A 19802-nucleotide genomic window follows, 5' to 3' on the forward strand; every position below is an offset into this window, starting at 1 on the left:
TCATCTTTGTTGGGCTTTTACTACGCATATTCGGATATCATTGGGCCAAGATGAGGACTTCATGCTCTTGCAATCTAAAACTGATTTAATTTCAATAACTATTATTTATTTTGTGTATCTCAATATTTTATTCAAGAAATCTTAAAATTATAATAAATTTTGCAAGGAGTTTTATTGATATTTTCTTTCATTTATTATAAAAAATTTAAGTATTATTTTGAATAAAAAAAGTATAATTATAATTTTGATCAAGTTAAATTCCTGTATCTAACTAGACAAATAAAAGTTCATATACCTAATGTGACAAAAGAAAAAAGCATAGGAATTAAATCGAATCGTCAAGTCAATTTCAAGTACCAAAATATATATTAACCCTTAAAATAATATATCAACTCTCAATTGGTGTGGCGTGACGAAACGCAATATTTTTTAAACAATTTCAAGCGAACATAAAGTATATTATCTTTTTATAGCCAAATGCCTAAGTACATTTATAGTATGAAACTACACATTTAATACTCAATTATTATTTTTATTCTGTTTTGATCATCAAATCTTAAAATATTAAGAGTAGCATAACTTTATAACATACTACTCTCTCCATCTCATAATTTGTCTTATATTGATTATGCACATATTTTTAAGAGACATATTTAACCAAGAAAAATGATAAAATTATCCCAAAAATGATTGATAAATTTAGTAGATTTATTTCGATAAGAAAATATACAACAATAGAAAAGGAAATGCAAGTAATGTTATTTGTTAAAAGGATATTTTGAATGAAACAAATTTAAAAATAAAAAAATATACATTTAATGGAACAAAAGGAGTATTATGTACGTCAGTGGAACAGACAGAGTATTATTTTGTGGTGACATGTTAGTATTACCGTTAATTTTTAACAATAGAAGACCAAAATGAAATTAAAATCAAACGTTAAATATGATTTTTTTTACTAAACGTGCTAGCTTACCCATTCACGTATTTGGTAGTTGGAATTTGTTGAACCGTTTACAGTCAAACAAACTTATTTAACCAAGTCCACTACGCGATCAATCAGAATAGGATAGGTTGACTTATTTAACCAAGTCAAAGTATTCAAGCAATCCATCAACATGAAAACCAAAATCTAACATTTACAACTACAAAATCAATTATTACAAATGAGAAAGACCCGAAGTGGTCAACTTCAATGCCTGTATATTTGAGTAAAAACTACCAACCCTAATCATATTTAGCCTTTGGCTCTCTTACAGGCTTTTACTTTATTCACAGAGACAATCAGTGTCAACATATCATGCAAAAAATATCGAAATGCTAAACCGGGTACATACGCCCTTATCATGTAACAACCTCGTCTACTTTGGAATTAAAAATGAAGCTTGGAAATGTTGTTGTTATGTCCCTGCATGATTCGTATTTGTGGGACGGATGAGCTTTCAGGCAAGTAATGTTTCTAGGTAAGCCGGGAATAGTATCGGTAAAAACATACCTGAGATAAGGGAGAGTCATGATTTTCAACAACGAAGGATTACGGGCCACAAAGTTTTGCCATTCAAATATGTCTATCTTTCCATCCTGATTAATGTCAGCATCCGAGAATGTCTGCTCATAAATCCCCATGTCTCAGTAAAAAATTGCATTGGGAAACAAATAACCGTATTAGATAAGACCACTGTTTTACCACACATATTCTCACCTTATCAAGAATGGCCTCGATAATTTCATCAGCTACTTTCATTTCAGATTCACCTAAAAGTTCAATCAGCATCAGCTTGACCTGCAAAAATCACATAAAATGAAGTTGCCTGCAAAGAAGTTTGTGTGATATACAAAATAAATAGTGTATCAGGCTCAAAATACCTCATTACGCTCAATAAAACCTGTTCCATCCATGTCATAAAGTTTAAATGCAACTGCAATGTAAACAATCAAATTAAAATTGAGATGGTAGATCAACATTTTTTTTATGCGATTCAAGATTATTACACCAACTGTATACTTACAATCTGTCTTGACCTCTTGTGAGGCATTTGGATGGAAGACGGTGAGTGCACGGACAAAGTCACCAAAATCAATGATTCCCTTCTTCTTGGCATCAAATAAATCAAAGATCTGCATGTATTAGAAGGCTGCATAACAACAACGTTAAAAGAAGCTGGTCTGAGAGGCATCTCTCATAAAGCTTAGAATTATATACAAAACAAATTACGAGATAAAAGTGATAAATACATGCCCTAAAAACAAAATTCGATTCTATAGATTATTATGCAGCTCAATCATTAGTTGCTAGTCATCACATGCACCTCAAACACAATTTACACAAAAGAATAATGGAACTCAAAACTTTACATAATATTTATTTCCCCATAAGGATCTAAAGCAACAAAATAAAATACCCGATTAGCAAAAATGTTTTCCTTCTTTCTATTCATAAACAGAGCTAACTGAAACTCTTCCTGCAAATCAAACAGCAATGTCATGAAAACCATGCAACACATCAGATGTAATAATATTTATCTTAAACCACATTAAAGAAAAGAAAAGAAAATCTCTCGTTGACACAAAGGAAGCCCTGAACATTACCTTGTTAATCAGCCCATCATCGATCACAGAACCGCTGATGCTCTTGAATAGCTCAAAGAGTGCTTCAACTTCACTAACAGTAACTGCATATACAAGCAAAACCAACTGAGAAAGATTAGAACACTACTCCAAACTGAATAAACAACCCTTTTTTTTCAGGAAATAAGATTTCCAAGGTCATAAAGATCAACAAGAAACCAAGAATAATTTGGAATTTATCCTTCTTAGTTTGCATATTTGTTGACTGATGATTGAAAAATGCTCAGAAACGTCGTGTTTCACCTCATGAAACAAATCAAACAATTGGGTACACCCAATGAAGAGAAAGCTGTAATAATTTGCCAACTTACAGGCAGTTTGTGAAGCGAGTACAATGGCATCTTCGTGTTGTGGGTATTCTCTTGTTACTTTAGAATGAAAGCAGCCCATTTAAGGCAAAAAAAAAAAAGTACATAAAAAATCTAAACAAAATGGCTGTTCTGGACTATAGCTTCAAGGTTTTACTCTGTTCTCCCTGCAAAGACATTATAAACATGCATATTTATTAACAACATTAATTAAAAATGGGATACCCAGAATTGAATTCAAAAAATATATTAGAAAAAAACAAAGAAAAATAAAATAAAATCCTAAAGTTTTTAGAAAATTCATCGAAATTGTGCTGAACACATGAGAAGGATTTAAAACATAAGGTGGAGTAGCGATGTCGCGGTAACGGCATCATCGACCATCACTAAAGATCTCAACAGCGCTGTGAGCACATTTCACATCAAAAGCGACGATGAGTCGAACCAAAACTCAAAATCAGATGAACCGGAAAGATTAGGGTCTAACAAATTACCTTATATAATAATTTTCTGGTTTGGCCTGTAAGAAACTTGAAGGCAAAAGAGGGTACGGGTCAGGGACTGGAGGAGGAGAGACATAATATCGGAGGAAAAGGAGAGGTCGGTCGGGAATTTTTTAAAACCTTTTGGGTAAACTACACGCTTAATACCTAAATTATTAATTATGTTCCGTTTTGGTATTTAAATTTTATTTTTTTTAAATCATACCTAATGTTTAGTTTAAGATTCATTTTAATACATTACCGTAAATTTCTAACGTTGATATTGACATGATACCATAAAGTAATGACATGTCAACATTAAAAAAATATCAGATCAGAGTTTTATTATTTTTTAACGGTTAGTACAAATTGAAACATAAACTAAACATTAGATATAATTTTTAAAAATAAAAAATTATAAATACCAAAATAAAATAATAATAATAATTTAGATACTAAAATATGATTTACCCAAAACGTTTTCATATATCATTTTATTTGGAGGAAAGGAAACACAAAGGAATTCTTAATACACAATTATTTAAATATTTATAATATGTTAACTCTTTAAAAGTTATTGGTGTAGACGAACGTAGAATTTTATGTTAAGAAAGATAAAATAGTAAAATTTAAATTAAACATTTTATAAAATTTTAAGAGAAAATAAAAAAAAAATTCTCAAAAAATATATCTAAAATACGTGGAATGAGAACACTTCTAAAACCTTACATTATTCACCACTTGTCATTAGATCACAATTTTTTATTAAAAGGAAAATTATTTTTGATTATTCTTACATATACTTACAACGAATTTTAATCTTTTAAATATATTTATTGATCAATTGCATATAATTGTTTGATAGTATAAATTATAATTATAAAATTATAAAAAAAAAATTAATTATAAAATTAAATAACGTAATTAGAAATATTTCATTACTTCCTATTCAACCAGATCTATATATTAAGATTAAAAAAACGAGATACATAAATTAGGATAATTGTCCAAATATATCACAACTATATAATTATACTTAAATTTTAATCACAAAAAACTTTTCAAACACATTCTAAATATATTTTATAATATTTTTAGATACTTAGTGTAATTACATAATGTAAAAATTGTATTTTATATGTTACAAGTTTTTTTAGTAACTTGAGTGATAAAGATGTAGTATATGTTTAGAATTTTTTAATTTATGGGCATCTCACATATTCTGCAGACGTAATTGTTCGAACTCAAAATCTCTAGATAAAATAACATTTCTTTTTATCATTGAGACTATTTGGTAGATCCAAACCGGGCCGGGGCTAGGACGTTGGAGGCCCTTTGTAAATTCTTAAAAAGAGACCCTTTCTCGTAAAGTAGAGTTAGACCCAAAAAAATGAGATAAGTTTTATAGTTGTAGTACAGTACTAATTATTGGTATTTCTCATATGACTTTAATAAAATTCAACAGTAGGTTATGTGGTTTTGGGCTTAAAATTTTTATCATTGATCTATAATATTTTGTTTGATTTTTTATTGTAACAATAGTAATAAATCTAATTTTTTTGGGCCTTGCTATTCTGGGCATTGTTCCGTCTCGCATTTTGTGCCTCCCTAAGCTCCGCCTCTGGATTCAAATTATATATATATATATATATATATGTATATATATATGTATGTGTTAAATTTATAAAAACTTTCATATCAATACATGTTTTACGTGTTTTATCATGATAGTTTAATTATGTATCTTTATCAAGTTAACGTTATTTATGTCTCATTAAAATTATTAAAATCGTTTAGATTTTATGACAAAAAGTATAATCTCTTACACATTAATATTATATTAAGTAATTATCTTGAACACACAAATCATGTTACTTCAATAGTCAAAGAAATTGTTATTTCTAAAGACCATATATGCAAGGATCAATAAATGAATGATGTTGAAACTTCCAAATAAACAATAATTCAATTCTGGGAAATTGTTCAAAAATAATTCAATTCTGGGAAATTGTTCAAAAAGTATTAAAAAGACGATTTATTTTAAGCAATTATGGAAATAATTGACACGTCTCCAAGTTGATACTTAAAAAATAAATAAATTCTCATTAAATGAAGAAAAAAAAAAAGAGGACAGACAAAATAAAGTAACTCATGCGTTGACAAAATGCGAAACAGCGAAGTGACATTAATATAGTATTATCAAGGAAATTGTCGTGTATATACAAAAGAAATGAAAGAAAAAGAGGACAGACAACATAAAGTAACCCATGCCGTTCGAGACATGAACGAAATAATATGCCGTTCGAGACATGAACGAAATAAGTAATTTTAGTAGTTAAAAATTTGTTGTTATTGTTTAAATTTTGAATACAAGCATCACGTATATAGGGACAACGTTAATTATCAAATAACTTTAATACAAACATTACATATATAGGGATATATGAACTTTTATTATCAAATGATTTGAATATAAACATCACATTTATAGGGACATATGTCAAATAATTGAGAGACTTTGAATATATACTATTGTGTTCACCCACAATAATAATAATAATAATAATATCATTAAATTTAATATAACAACTCTATTTCTATCCAGAATTATTAAAATGATTCAAAGTGTTAAATTGAATCGTTTTAATAACCAATCAATATATATAAACTCTTCTATTCTAATTTAATTAAAAGCGTTCTTAATCAAAAATGAAATTTCAAATCTTAAAAATAAAATAAAATTACAAGAGGTATTGGTAAAATTTAAAGTTTTGTTATTTAAAATCAAATACTAAAAAGAAATCACAGTTTTAAAGAATTATGAGCATGACTCATTAAGGTTTCATGATATACATGTTCATTAGAATAAATAATTATTAAAATTTGAGATTTACAAGTTCAGTTGTGTATATCTATTTTGTTACACTTTATGAACTACATAAATATACTGACCACAATAATATAAGCAAGAAAGTTAAAGGGGTAACTAACCTATCACATGAGTAAGATATCTCCGCTTAGAAGTACAAAAGTGTAGGTTAATAGTAATTTGAGAAGCAAACAATTAAGGCATTAACTTAAGATTCACTTTTAGCATGTCATCATTTAGTGGGTCATACATATAATCACTAATCTTACAAAATAGTCAGATTTACTAATCATGCTTCATATCAATACATGGTTAAGCATATACTTGTACTAGTGTCCCAGGTTATTCTCCTATGAAGTTAATTTTACATGATGATCATTATCATAACACAAAATCAAGTATATATTTAATTTTACATTAGCCCAGATATACCAACTAAAAATACATTGGACAAGACATACATTAATCATGATTTAAACCCTTGTAACAAGATATTATTCTTAAATCAGATGCATTCATCAAACATTAACACAATCAACACATGTCCAAAATTTTACCTCTAGTGTCATCATTTGAAATAAGAATTCGTCGGGATATAAATAAGTAAACATTCGAGTGCGACGAAACTAAAAGGAATGCTTTTTTGTCCAATAAAATTGGACCATGTCTTCAGGCCCAAGACCTACCAATGACAAATAGTACTATGTGACAACATTTGATTTCACCTCTCATAACTCACCCATTCGTAGCAATCAACGTATAATTTTATATAAAAATGAATTAATTTTTATAATTTTAAAAGAAAATAAATCTATAAAATCTATAAAAATGGGTTTAGAGTTTAAGGTTTAGATTTTTTTTATCAAACTAAAGGTGTTTACAAAGTAGTATCTACTCTAAGTATTATCAACTATTTGACAATACTTGTGACATTTAGGAATAACAACGATTCCTTTAACTATTGAGGTAAGTTGGTTCATGCAGGATTTAGAATTTAAGGTTTATGATTTAGTCTATTTATGTAATGATACATATTAGTGATAAGAGGAAAAAATATTCTCAAAGTTATATATTTAAATAGTTATATCGGTAAGATATATATTATAAGTAGATTAAAAAAATTGTAAATATATATTATCTTATAATCATCTCATATGATATATATTATTAATAGATTAAAAAATTGTAAACATATATTATCTTATAATCATATTATATTATTTAAAAATATATTTTAAAAAATAAAACCGTAATTAGGTAAAACTTTGGTAATTTATTTTTTATTGAAACCATATTCTTGTTAAGGTTATTGAAAATTGTTTTTTGGTTCCAAACCTGGTTAAGATCTTGAAATACGAAAAGATTAGTGATGATGTAATAAAATAATATAGCAGTAGCACCATAGATTGGGTACACCTACCTTATCTTTCATTTTTCTACTCAAGATTGGTTGAATCAACACTTATATTCCTTCAATCATTATATTTTTAGTGTATTTTAATACAAGTTACGATATCCATTTGTATTATAATATTTAAGGTTATTTTAAAAAATATATATATTTAAAATGTATTAAAAACATAAAATAATAAATATTTAAAATAAATAAAAGTATATGTTCTACAAAACTGATAGATTAACAGTCCAAACCACAAGATAAGAAAATAAATAAGTAGGAGATGTTATTATGTCGTGATAATTCATCTCGGTCAACATAATCTCAAAAATAAATGATAACATAATGCTCCCCGATTTATATACCTAAAAAAGGAAATCCGAACTCAATTAATTACTTTTGTCTCTAGTGATGAAGAAATAACTGAATCGAATTTTTAGTCAAAATAAAGAACTCGAGAAGAAGCTATTGCCGAGAAAAAAAAATAATGAGATAAATAAAAGAAAGTGGAAATGAATTAGCAGCATATTTTGTAGAAGGGAGAAGTAGGAACAAAAAGGTCTAAAAATCTCAATAAAATCTCTTCTGGTTTCACTACAGTCAAACGTTTAGAATTTAAGAATTAGAAAGTGTTTTGATTTCACCACAACCACATGTTTAGAATTCAAATATTATTAACCATATATGCGTAACACAGCAATATAAAAATATATTTGAATTACTCACATATATATATATTAAAATAATAAATTGACTAGTCTTATCAATTTCTCTCTAATCAACCATTTTAGCTTTGCTCATTACTTATTTTTATTCGAATTTTTTGTTTTTTTAAGTGTAAAACATAGCATTTCATTCTTCCTTTCACTATTCCATCGCCTTTGTACCTAATTCAAGTGAAAATTTGCGCAAGTAAATGTGTGTATTTGTCGGTAAAACAAACACAACAATATTGATAACTTTGCTTTGTTATAACGACGTTCTACACTAAACTTTAAATTCATACTTCTATTTTAGATTTTTAAGATTTATGGAAAGGACGAAGGTTTAATTCTTTCAGCCAATGAATTTATGAAAATCGATTATTTTTAAATATTTTTCTATCAAATGAAACTCTAATTTTATTTTTTAACATTTTTTTAAAAAATAATTATTTTTTATAAATATTTTTTAAAAATATATAATGATATTATCGTTGATATAAAACAAAAGCATATATTATTATATCGCACTATTAAAAAAACTAAAATAGTAACATATAAAACTTTAAATACTGATTTAAAAATGTTGATGATAATAACTTTATCTCGTTAACTATGGCTGATTCACCTTTTCTTGTTTATGTGGAGAGTCGCAGTCGATGAGGTAATAGTCGTTGGTCAATGTTTTTCAATGGGAGAGATGAAAGTATAAGAGAAAATAAGAGTGAAGAATAAGAAGTGAAGATCCCCCTTTTAGCTTTTTCTCGGTATGAATACCTCGACTATAAGACGGTTGATGTCAAATCTATGATGACGATGATTTTATGTAGGCTGACTTAAACTAAATGGTTATGGTTGTTGGAGCATGTTTGACTTTGATAAATCATGTGAGACTGTTGAAGGTCTAATCATGGGATTGTAGTCATCCGAGGAGTATGTGACTCTGGATGAATCTCTGGAGGTATAACACTTGTTACCCTTGATCGAGGGAATACCGTAAAGTGACTTGATTTAAGACCATCTTTCAATTTTGTTAAATAGTGGAGGCATCATAACACTCTCATTCTCAGGATAAATAAGATTCATTTTCTTTTTTAAAGAACTCGATTGATAGGTCGAATCATCTTTGCATTGACAAAGGCATCTCAATGCTCATGCTCAAGCAGAGGATAATAGCTCTGTGTGGGACAGTAAATGATATGTCTTAATCTCAACACCTTATAATGACAGTGGATAATTTTCTACTACCGGATCGAAGACATCTCGACTCTCTTAATTAGAGGTGAGGCAATTCAATATTTTTCAGAAAAATCTAGAATAGGCATCTTTACACCAATAAAAGAGGTATGAACATCTAAATGCTTTGCGGAAGCGGAAGATAATAATCTTTATTTAGTAGAGGAGTTATAACTTTTTCAAAAGACGTTTCCGGAGGCATAAGCTCACTTAGATGATAGACTCTTGCAAAGAATGATTTTCTTATAAAGAACAACATCTCACGTCGAGGATAACTTCTTTCATAGAGGATAATATTTCACGCAAATAATGAATTTTTCGTAGAGGATGACTTCTGTCATGGAGGATAACATCTCACGTGGAGGATGATTTCTCTCGTGAAGGATAAGGAGGATGATGTTCGCATCTCAATGCTGCAGAGAAAGGGGTATGTTGTCAACGCTTATGATGTAAATGATCTCTACATTCTTATGAACTTGTATCCAAATTTTAGATCTGGGTGAAATTATCTCTACACTCAAATATACCCCACGAAAGATTATTAATGCTTAAATGGTATAGTAAAAAGATTGATGTTATCTCAACAATATATTTTTAAAAGGTTGTTATAACACTCCTTTTCTTTCTTTTGATTTTCATCAAAATTTCTACACCTATTTTATTCACTAATTTCTTTAAATTCTTTTCAACTGTATATCGTTTGATAGCTAAATAATCTTCTATATATTTTAAGAACTTCCAAACACTTTATTCTCTAAAAAATAAGAGTGCAATCGCACGCCATACGTCTAATAGACCACTTAGTTCGGGTGAGATACAAGCTCTCAATCATATAACCAAACATAAATTTATAAAATGAAGTTCTAGTTATCACGATAACGATATAAAAATTGTAATTGTTAAAATTGTACCTCTAATCTTATTTTCTACTCGATCAACAACCTGCTATCTTGGAACTCATCCATAATCTAACAACTTAAATTTGTTGAACACCTATTTAACATGAAAAAAAAACACATAATCTCTAACGAAAAATTATCATTTGAATAATTGTTTATTTTCATGTCAAATAAGAAATGAAATTACCTAAGTACGAGAGGGAAGACAAATGGCTTATCAACACGTGGACATAAGAAAAGGCACTCGATACCACATCCAAGGCCACAAAAGCAGTAAGCATCCACCAATAGCATTTTTTCTCAGGCTGCTTGCTTTATACGATTTTCTACAGAAAAATTTCAAAATCACTGATCTCGATTTGAATGCTCATACTTCTCTAAAATCTATGAGGTGGCACACCCACATTGCATGAACTTGTTTACAAAATTTTTTGGATATAAAAATCCTTCCTATAATCCGTAAAATAGAAGCATGTGTGAATGCTTGTGCCTTATCTCCATAACAATATTCATCCAAACTCTTTAAATTTTCGTTGGAGCGATGTTAATAGGATTCAACCACCATTGAATTGATTTGAGACATTCCCAAGATAGTTGTAGCACAAAATATCTCAATTATCAACACTTATACCAGTCACAATGCTTCCATCAACTGAGAGTCTTGATTGGAGTAAAACATCATCCGAAGTGATAGTGCACTCCTCACATGGAAGATGAAATATGTATCTTTGGTCTCTACCTTTCAATTAGTGCAAAAATTAGTGTTGGTAGTAATTTACAACGTTAGAGCACTCAATAAATATATTCAAATATGGTTTGACTTAAGTGTCTCACATTGTGATTAGAAGAAGATTTTTCACGTTGTGAATAAATACTTCAAGAATGCGATTTTTAGAATAAATTTATTCAAAAATAATATTAAATAATAAATAATAAAGTTTAATTAATAAAACTAATAATTTCTTATCACATGTGATTAATGAGTCGTAATGTATTTTGTATTTAATCTAAATATTTCAATTTTTAACTGGAAAATATATAAAAAATGATTACTAAAAAAATATTCAAAATACTATATATGAATTAAATATATATCAACTAGCTAATTAAAATAATTAAATAACTAACACTAGATAAAACATTATCAAAGCTTTCTAGAAACTCAAATGATATCTCAACCCTCTTTCATATACATTAAAATGTATACAAACGAAGAGGGGGAGGTGGAGAGGCGTGAAAGGCGAGTGAGTGAGGAAACGCTTTTCATATCTCGTTTTTTAAAAATAATTTAACATTCTTTGAGATATATATATATATATATTTGTAGAAAGTATCTTTTAAAAGGATTACTGACTAGTCTACCATGCAAGAAAAATTCTAGTTATATGGAAAACACCTTCCAAAGACGTTTATGATGGGGATCATCTTTCAAATACGCTTTTGACAGTTAACGTTTTCTATATACATGATCTAAAATAAAATTATAAATGATTAATAAAATATATGCTAATTTTTTAATGTATGATATTTAATTCGAGCCAAATTTAGATTCTATATATTTTCAAAAAAATACTTTTTACTCATATAAAATATTTAATTTATTATTTTGTATTTCTTATAAATAATATGAATGCCTAGTACAGAATATAAATAAATAATTATTATAAAATTTAACCTTTTGTTTTATTAAGTAAAATTTCATGTAAAATTATTTATTAACAAAAACAATTATTTGTTAACAATTAATTAAAATTTAAAAATAATGAATATTTAAAACTTTAATTAATTAATAGAGCTTGGCGTTGATGAGTAGATCAAAGACTCGTAAACTGATATTTTCTTAAGCATTAACAAAAGGCGGCTTTATAGACGTAAAAATTTATATTAGGAGATACAAATTTAAGAAATTTATTAAAAAAATTAAGGAGTGTGAAATCATAAAATTTCAATAAATGAAAAATTAAATAATTTAAATAAAAAAAAATTCTTAAAGTTACGACTGTACCCCCTCAATCCATCCCTATCTTCGGGGACACCTCATTATTAGAGGAAAAAGATATTCCGCGTATTTTCTTACAAAACTTTTACATTACATCATAGTCAAACAAACCCCACGTTACATTTTGTTCATTTATCAGTGGGCCCTATGCTGACATTACCCTCAGTAGTATTTCCTTTTCAAATATAGAAAAATACTTTCCATTCAACCCAAGCCGCTCTCATATGACATGGTTCATATTAAATTTTAACGTCTTTGTTCCCATTATCCGACACTTCACAAAATTACAACGACACCCCTCAATCCTATACGTGTTTTTCAAAATCCTTATTTAAGAAAAAAAAAACCCCACTTTCTAAAGGGTAAATATAGAAATGATTCTTTAATATTATTGTTTTGTTAAATCTACGTCAATTAAAAATTATAAAATAATTTTTATTTATAGAACATTGTTTTATTGAATTATTATTATTAAAGTTATAAAATGATTATTTAATTATTTATATATTTTAAACTCGTTATTTTTGTAAAAAAATTGACGATCATCTAATCTAATTTAAACGTTAACATACTGACTGTCATATAATAAATCATATTTTAATAATATTTATTGACAATGACGTTGCTTTCAAGCACTGACTATATGACATTATATTTCAAGCATTAGTTTGATGACATAATGTAAGCGGAAAATAAATCGACAAAATACAATTCAAATGATTTTGAGATAAAATTTTATCGTATCCTAATTAATAGGTTGAGATTCAGCTCAAATGACCACTAATTTTTTAGCAAAAATAAACAAATTGAAAATATTAAAATAATCAAATAATTATTTTATAATTTTTAATAATTATTAACTCAATAAAATAATATTCTATAATCAAAAAATTATTTTATAACTTTTAATAGTTAGAATTCAACAAAAATAACATCATAGGGGGAAACCATTTGCTTACTTTATTTTTTTTAACTTGTTTGCTTTTAGAGTATATGAAACGTTAATAGTTTTTGTTTTCGTCTTGTTGGTTCTGTAATATTTTTTGTTTGTTTGATAAATATAAGAAGTGTATAAAATGGCTCGACTTGTAAACTTGTAACAGAAGAGTTGGCTGGTTAGGCAGTCTTCTTGCTTTCAAGGACTATTTCTTCCTAATTTTCTCTCTTGTTTAAATATATATATATATATATATATATATCGTATTTTCTTGGTCTTGGTCTTATTTTTTTTCCCTGTAACTCCTAAAAATAACCATTTCTCTTTAATAGCTTTTCATCTCTGGCGTCTTGTTTTCAGTTGAAGTTTTCACATTTTCTTTCGGTGGCGATGGAGGAGAGATACGAGCCATTGAAGGAGCTTGGATCGGGGAATTTTGGAGTCGCAAGGCTTGTGAAAGATAAGAAAACAAAGGAGCTTGTCGCGGTCAAATATATTGAAAGAGGAAAGAAGGTAATCTTATTCTTAATTTTTATCTGAATTGACAGCAATTATAGGAGCATATAATCTAGGTAAATTTTATGTCTGATGATCGGTTTTTGACATGGAAGATTGTTTATCTTTGATTTTGAACATGGCTGACCACTTGCTTGCATATATTACAATGAGAGATTTACAGTTTATAGATGTGGTTTGCTAATTGGTCAACTTCTGGTCTTTCAGAGAAAGTTGTTTTGATTTTCCATGTCTGAAGATTGGTTAAATCAGGCTTGTTGATCTCTCTGCTTGAGCTACGAAACTTTGCACTTATAATATTCTAATAATGTGCCATAATCACATGGTGAAAGTGAAGTTATTCTTGTGAAGAAAGATGGATTGTTGAAAATTGTCAAGCTACATAAATTTACTTTTTTTTGCTTATAAATCTACTAATAATGTTTTACCGAAAAGGCGATGACATTGCATGTCTAAAGGTGCAACTTTTTAACAAGCTTTATTTTCAGTTTTGCATTTGTCAGTGTCATTCCTGTGGGAACAGTTTTTCTGATGGGGAATATGTAAACTTGAAGGGGTGTAAGATGGTTTGTGTTTTAGAATCTCTACATTTAGTTGTAGATGAAAAGAACTGAGATGAATTATCGTTGAAAGGAATTTCAAGTTCCTCAAGTTCATAAGGTGAACTATGTTACTTGAATTAGCTGGGATAAGGGTATTTTCCGCTTTTTTTCAAGGTTTCCCATGTACTTAGAGGGCATATCATCACGTTCATGTCCAATATGCCTCGGAGATCGGTACTTCAAGCAAAATGAGAGCAATATATGGTGAATGTCCTTGGGTCCAAGTCCATGATATTTCATATTCTTCTTGACATGATTTATGATGTTTTACTCTTCCCATCTGATGCTGCCTTTCTTTCTTTCGCAGTTTTCCTCAATGGTCGTGGTGCTTGTCTTTTCGGTTTTCTATGTGTGAAACAGTGTTGCCTTTTGAATGTATTTGAATCTCATTTTCACAGTACATATAAATGTACCGTTTCTGTTTTCCGATTTCAGATTGATGAAAATGTTCAGAGGGAAATCATTAACCACCGATCTTTAAGACATCCAAACATAATCAGGTTTAAAGAGGTGAGAAATTTATTTTATTAAATGTTATAGCTATACTGATGGAATTTTGGGTTCGAACATTTTATGCTTAGCTTTATACTACACATTTTCTGCAGGTTTTGGTGACTCCAACACATTTAGCTATCGTTATGGAGTATGCTTCCGGAGGTGAACTCTTCGAGAGAATATGCAGCGCTGGTCGATTTAGCGAAGACGAAGTGAGTTTCTATACACATTCAATTAAATGGGCTAATCTTTCTTCCTCACCTGTCTTGGAATTATTTTGAATTCATGTTTACTTACGATATTTTGTTTGTCGAAAGGCAAGGTTTTTCTTCCAGCAGTTAATATCTGGAGTCAGCTACTGTCATTCAATGGTAAGTTATGAAAACAAAAGTAACCTTTTCGGATTATGGTGACTTTCATGTCTCATTCTATAGTTCTCTCGCAGCAAATTTGTCACAGGGATCTGAAACTAGAAAACACACTCCTGGATGGAAGTCCGACACCACGACTTAAAATATGTGACTTCGGATACTCCAAGGTTCATTCCCAAATTCGAAATAAACCCTATCTTTGATGGACTCTACTATTCTTGCTCTATTTTTCAATATTCAGTTCTCTATTTTCTTTACTGAACAGTCTGCAGTGCTGCATTCACAACCAAAATCAACTGTTGGAACACCCGCGTATATTGCCCCTGAAGTCCTATCACGAAAGGAATACGACGGAAAGGTATATATTTTCTGTTTTCTGATCAAATGTAACACGGATAATCTCTTCCTTATTATTTGGTTAATTGGATCATTTGCTAGCTGTTATAGATTGCAGATGTTTGGTCCTGTGGTGTGACATTATACGTAATGTTGGTTGGATCATACCCTTTTGAAGATCCTGATGATCCTCGGAATTTCCGTAAGACCATTGGCGTAAGTTCTCAAATCTGGCCCTGACATGAGTTATCATTTCCATTTTTCTTGATGTGAAGTTGAATTATTTTTGTTGTAACAGAGAATAATGAGTGTTCAATACACCATACCCGATTATGTACGGGTGTCTGCGGATTGCCAACATCTTCTTTCCCGTGTCTTCGTTGCCAATCCTGCCAAGGTATCATTTCTTTTTCTTATTTGTAAACTTCGTGGTTCAACAAAAACCTTTGTTGCATCTAATTTAAATGATATACACACTTCGATTACATAAAGAGGATTAGCATCCCGGAGATTAAGCAGCATCCTTGGTTTCTGAAAAATTTACCAAAAGAACTGGTTGAAATCGAAACAAAAAACTTTGCGGAATCAGATCGTGACCAACCGTCTCAAAGCGTAGAAGAAATAATGCGTATCATACAAGAGGCAAAGATAACAACAGCAGAAGGGCCCAAAGTTGGCGAACAAGCTGTTGCTGGTACCTCCGATCCTGATGATGCTGAAGGGGATTTAGAATCTGAAATCGATGTCAGTGGTGACTTTGATGCCACTGTGTGAGAACATGATGTTTAAGTTGTTGAAGAAGATTTGGTCTGTAGTTTCTTTGGGATTACAGTTTAGGTATGCGTTTTTATAATACTGGAAAATGATGTACGGCATACTTGCACTGGATGGGTGTCGCATTGCCTTCGTGTGTGTGCAATATGGTTAATGGATGTCCCCTATTGTAGATTGCATACTTTGTGAAACATCTTTCAGATCTTGTATTGTTTTGCATTACTTTGGATGCTAACAATATTACAGTCGGATTTTGTAATCAATCCAGTTGCTTATCCAATATGCAACCTTCTAACACAGGGCATTACCAGTTCTCTCTCTCTTTTTCCTTTCTTCTAGTCGAACAACATCGTCGTAAGTCGACTAACAGCCTTTTCCATCTGCTATAAAATATAAAACCCCACAATCACAGGCTACGTGATAAGTATCAAAAGAGGATAATAGTTCAGAGCTCCATTCGAGAAGGCGAGTCATTCATAATAGTACTTACAAGCTTCCTTTGCAGGCATAAGACACTGATTAACAAAATAACCAAATTAATATTCTCAAGAAAATCAAGGTTTGAGCAATTGACTAGCTTATGCTATAGATCAACTAATTAACTTTGCTAGCATTGAGAAATTCATTAGAACACTAGAGCCTTCTCTTCCTCAATCTCTCTGATATGGCAAAGGCTAGTTCTAATGACTGGGACGCATTTAACCTGGGGTCAAAATGTGTGTGATACCGAGAGTTCAAGTCGTCGAAAGTCACAGTATTTGACCCTCCAATGCATTCTGTAACATTCTGTCCCGTCATTTCCAGATGAACACCACCTGGATAGCTCCCTTCTTGTTCGTGAACATCAAAGAATGCCCTCAACTCAGCCTGAGGGCAACGTAAAAAAAGGACAAAAACATGTCTCATTCAGCTTCGTCATGTTCCAAAAAATGTTTGCAAAAGATGCAAGTTTAAGAGTTCTTACCCTGATTGCATCAAACGGACGAGTTTTGAGACCACACGGAGCTTTAATTGTGTTTCCATGCATGGGATCACCGACCAGGTAACAATAAGCCCAGCCTGGCGGACAGCCCTAATAAGATGTGGGAGCTTTATCCGCATGTTATCAGCTCACATTCGGGTGATTATTGTCAGTCTTCCGGGTTTGTTCTGAGGGTTAAGAATCTCACACAATTTGACAAGTTCCTTTGGGTCCATCTTATCACTCACCTACATCATGCATGGACATATCAGCAACCAAAAAGTATTATTCCAACATAAGTAAAACTATGTCAATCTCTTTCTCCCTCCACTCACTGATTAGAAAAAATGGAAAATGAAAAAAAAAAAGCCAAGGTTAGGCGTTCCGAAAATAAAAAATGATGTGCACTTGGGCTTCACCTAGTCAAATCAACTAAACGACTTCAAAAATTAGAATAATGAAATCCTCAACTTGTTCACAGAATTTTTCAAGGTTTGACATCTTGACACCATAAATTAGAAAGTTAGAAACTATGTGAAACTAGAGTTGCACAGTTCCATAATCAAACAGGACCAATCGGCATATTCAATCAATACAAAGCGAAGCGCCAAATTCATGAAAGCCCCCAAGAGTTCAAATTCATGAACTAATTCTTAATAGTACACAGAAAGGAAATAATATTTCACCAAGAAGATCCAGAAAAAGGGTTAATGCCACAATGAGTCTCAAAAACAGCAAGATCCATAAAATTGTTATGCATGAATAAGATCAAGTATTTCATGCATAGATGGCATACTTACTGATCATGCTGAGTACCACATGCTTATTACCTTCAATTAACATATGGTTCACTAATAGAACCAAATTTCATTGTTACATGACAACAAATTCCATTTTAATATAAAGGAAGCAAAAGTATCTAAGCAAAGATTATAAACAATTGGAAATGCCTTTCAGGCTCCAAACATGTACCTTTATGCCAAGAGGATTCAATATGCCTCGAAGAAACTCAACATGTGCTCCATCCAACTGCCGATCCTCTCACCTACCCAAAGCAAGTGAGCAGAACAGTCATAATAGAGGCTAGTAGTAGAATCCTCTCTGGTCAAGGCTTTCTCATATGGTAAATGGAGGCATTCATGGGATGTCCAAAAATCAACTGTGTTCATTTGAGGGTCGTCAATGGCTATCCCCGCTGCAGCCATGAATCCCAAAGCTTCATCAACTCTCTGAGCAAGCTCCATGTACCTAATAACAAATCAAAAGTCAGATTCCTGAAGAAAACGGCAAGTGAAAAACATAAAAACTTAAATATAACACTAAAACCCAGAAAGTTCAAGAATTTTACCTGTCTCCTTGTTCACTATGCTTAACAAAATCGAGATTCCACTGTGAAACTCTTTGCATAGCAGCATAACCACCGGTAGCAAATGCTCTAAGGAGATTCAACGTACCAACAGATTGAAGATAAGCTCTAATCAATCTTTGAGGGTCAGGCACTCAAGATTTTTCATCAAAAGCATCACCATTTACATTATCTCCTCGATAACTCGGCAACTTAACACCGTCTTTAATCTCAAATGGGTCTGACATTGGCTTTGCAAATTGCCCCGCCATCCTACCTACCTGCAAAAACAAATTAAAGTTTTTTTTATACTCGTCTTAAAATGGGTCAAGATTAGATGGACAAAAATAGGATTTTGTTTGAATAAACAGCCAGTGATGACGGGCATTTGGGCACCAAAAGTGAGGACAATGCCCATCTGCAAAAGGACTCTGAAAGTGTCTCTAATGTTGGTCCCATTGAATTCTTTGAAACTCTCAGCACAGTCACCGCCCTGTAACAGAAACGCTTTCCCAACGGCTGCATTGGATAGCTTTTCCTCGAGCTTTCTTGCCTCCCCGGCGAACACAATTGGCGGGAAGGACCCGATTGTTTTGAGTACCGAGTCGCGCTCAACCGCGTCAGGATATTCAGGAAGTTGGTGGGCCGTTTTTGACATCCAGGAATTGAGAGACCACTGGGTTTGACCGGTGGAAGGAGAAGAGGAGGCGGAAACGGAAGCGACAATGGCGGCATTGGGTCTTCTGTTGACGTGGAAAGAAAGGAATGGAGGAGAAAGAGGGAGGCGGGTGGTAGTACCGAGAAGAGAGGATTTTGGGTTGGTGAGATTAGCGGAGCCAGAGAATGCGACGGCCATGCTTCTCAATGTTGATTGCCGGAGCAGAATTAGAGATAAGGGAATGGTGTTAGGATGAAGATTCTTATAATGGATTCGAGGTAAATTACCT

The 19802-nt window shown here is 31.0% G+C and overlaps 2 protein-coding genes and 1 pseudogene across 2 annotated transcripts; 1 reads left to right on the top strand and 2 right to left on the bottom strand.

Annotated features, from left to right (window-relative positions):
• Positions 1-1262: 1262 nt before the first annotated feature.
• On the bottom strand, positions 1263-3206 carry LOC120164369 (calcineurin B-like protein 1). The gene is made up of 8 exons (XM_039174108.1): positions 2940-3206; positions 2590-2672; positions 2403-2462; positions 2010-2118; positions 1867-1919; positions 1703-1783; positions 1496-1608; positions 1263-1408 (listed from the first exon to the last, which is right to left on the bottom strand). The coding sequence occupies exons 1-8, from the start codon at positions 3016-3018 to the stop codon at positions 1345-1347; spliced, it is 642 nt and encodes a 213-aa protein (XP_039030039.1). The 5' UTR covers positions 3019-3206; the 3' UTR covers positions 1263-1344.
• A 10418-nt stretch (positions 3207-13624) lies between these two features.
• Positions 13625-16754, top strand: LOC120164384 (serine/threonine-protein kinase SAPK3-like). Its single transcript, XM_039174120.1, has 9 exons — positions 13625-13968; positions 15009-15083; positions 15179-15280; positions 15386-15439; positions 15514-15606; positions 15705-15797; positions 15887-15991; positions 16074-16172; positions 16268-16754. The coding sequence occupies exons 1-9, from the start codon at positions 13846-13848 to the stop codon at positions 16547-16549; spliced, it is 1026 nt and encodes a 341-aa protein (XP_039030051.1). The 5' UTR covers positions 13625-13845; the 3' UTR covers positions 16550-16754.
• A 227-nt stretch (positions 16755-16981) lies between these two features.
• Positions 16982-19726, bottom strand: LOC120164382 (annotated as a pseudogene).
• Between the last annotated feature and the right edge of the window lie 76 nt (positions 19727-19802).

The sequence above is a fragment of the Hibiscus syriacus genome, unplaced genomic scaffold (genome assembly GCF_006381635.1).
Source record: "Hibiscus syriacus cultivar Baekdansim isolate YM2019G1 unplaced genomic scaffold, ASM638163v2 tig00111513_pilon, whole genome shotgun sequence".
In the NCBI taxonomy this organism is placed as follows: domain Eukaryota; kingdom Viridiplantae; phylum Streptophyta; class Magnoliopsida; order Malvales; family Malvaceae; genus Hibiscus; species Hibiscus syriacus.

Coding starts and splice junctions, on each gene's coding strand:
- LOC120164384 (XM_039174120.1), top strand. CDS start 13,846: ATGGAGGAGAGATACGAGCCATTGAAGGAGCTTGGATCGGGGAATTTT. Junction 13,969..15,008: donor ATATTGAAAGAGGAAAGAAG/GTAATCTTATTC, acceptor TTCCGATTTCAG/ATTGATGAAAATGTTCAGAG. Junction 15,607..15,704: donor GTGACTTCGGATACTCCAAG/GTTCATTCCCAA, acceptor TTTACTGAACAG/TCTGCAGTGCTGCATTCACA.
- LOC120164369 (XM_039174108.1), bottom strand. CDS start 3,018: ATGGGCTGCTTTCATTCTAAAGTAACAAGAGAATACCCACAACACGAA. Junction 1,784..1,866: donor GTTTTATTGAGCGTAATGAG/GTATTTTGAGCC, acceptor TGATTTTTGCAG/GTCAAGCTGATGCTGATTGA. Junction 1,609..1,702: donor TCGAGGCCATTCTTGATAAG/GTGAGAATATGT, acceptor ATTTATGAGCAG/ACATTCTCGGATGCTGACAT.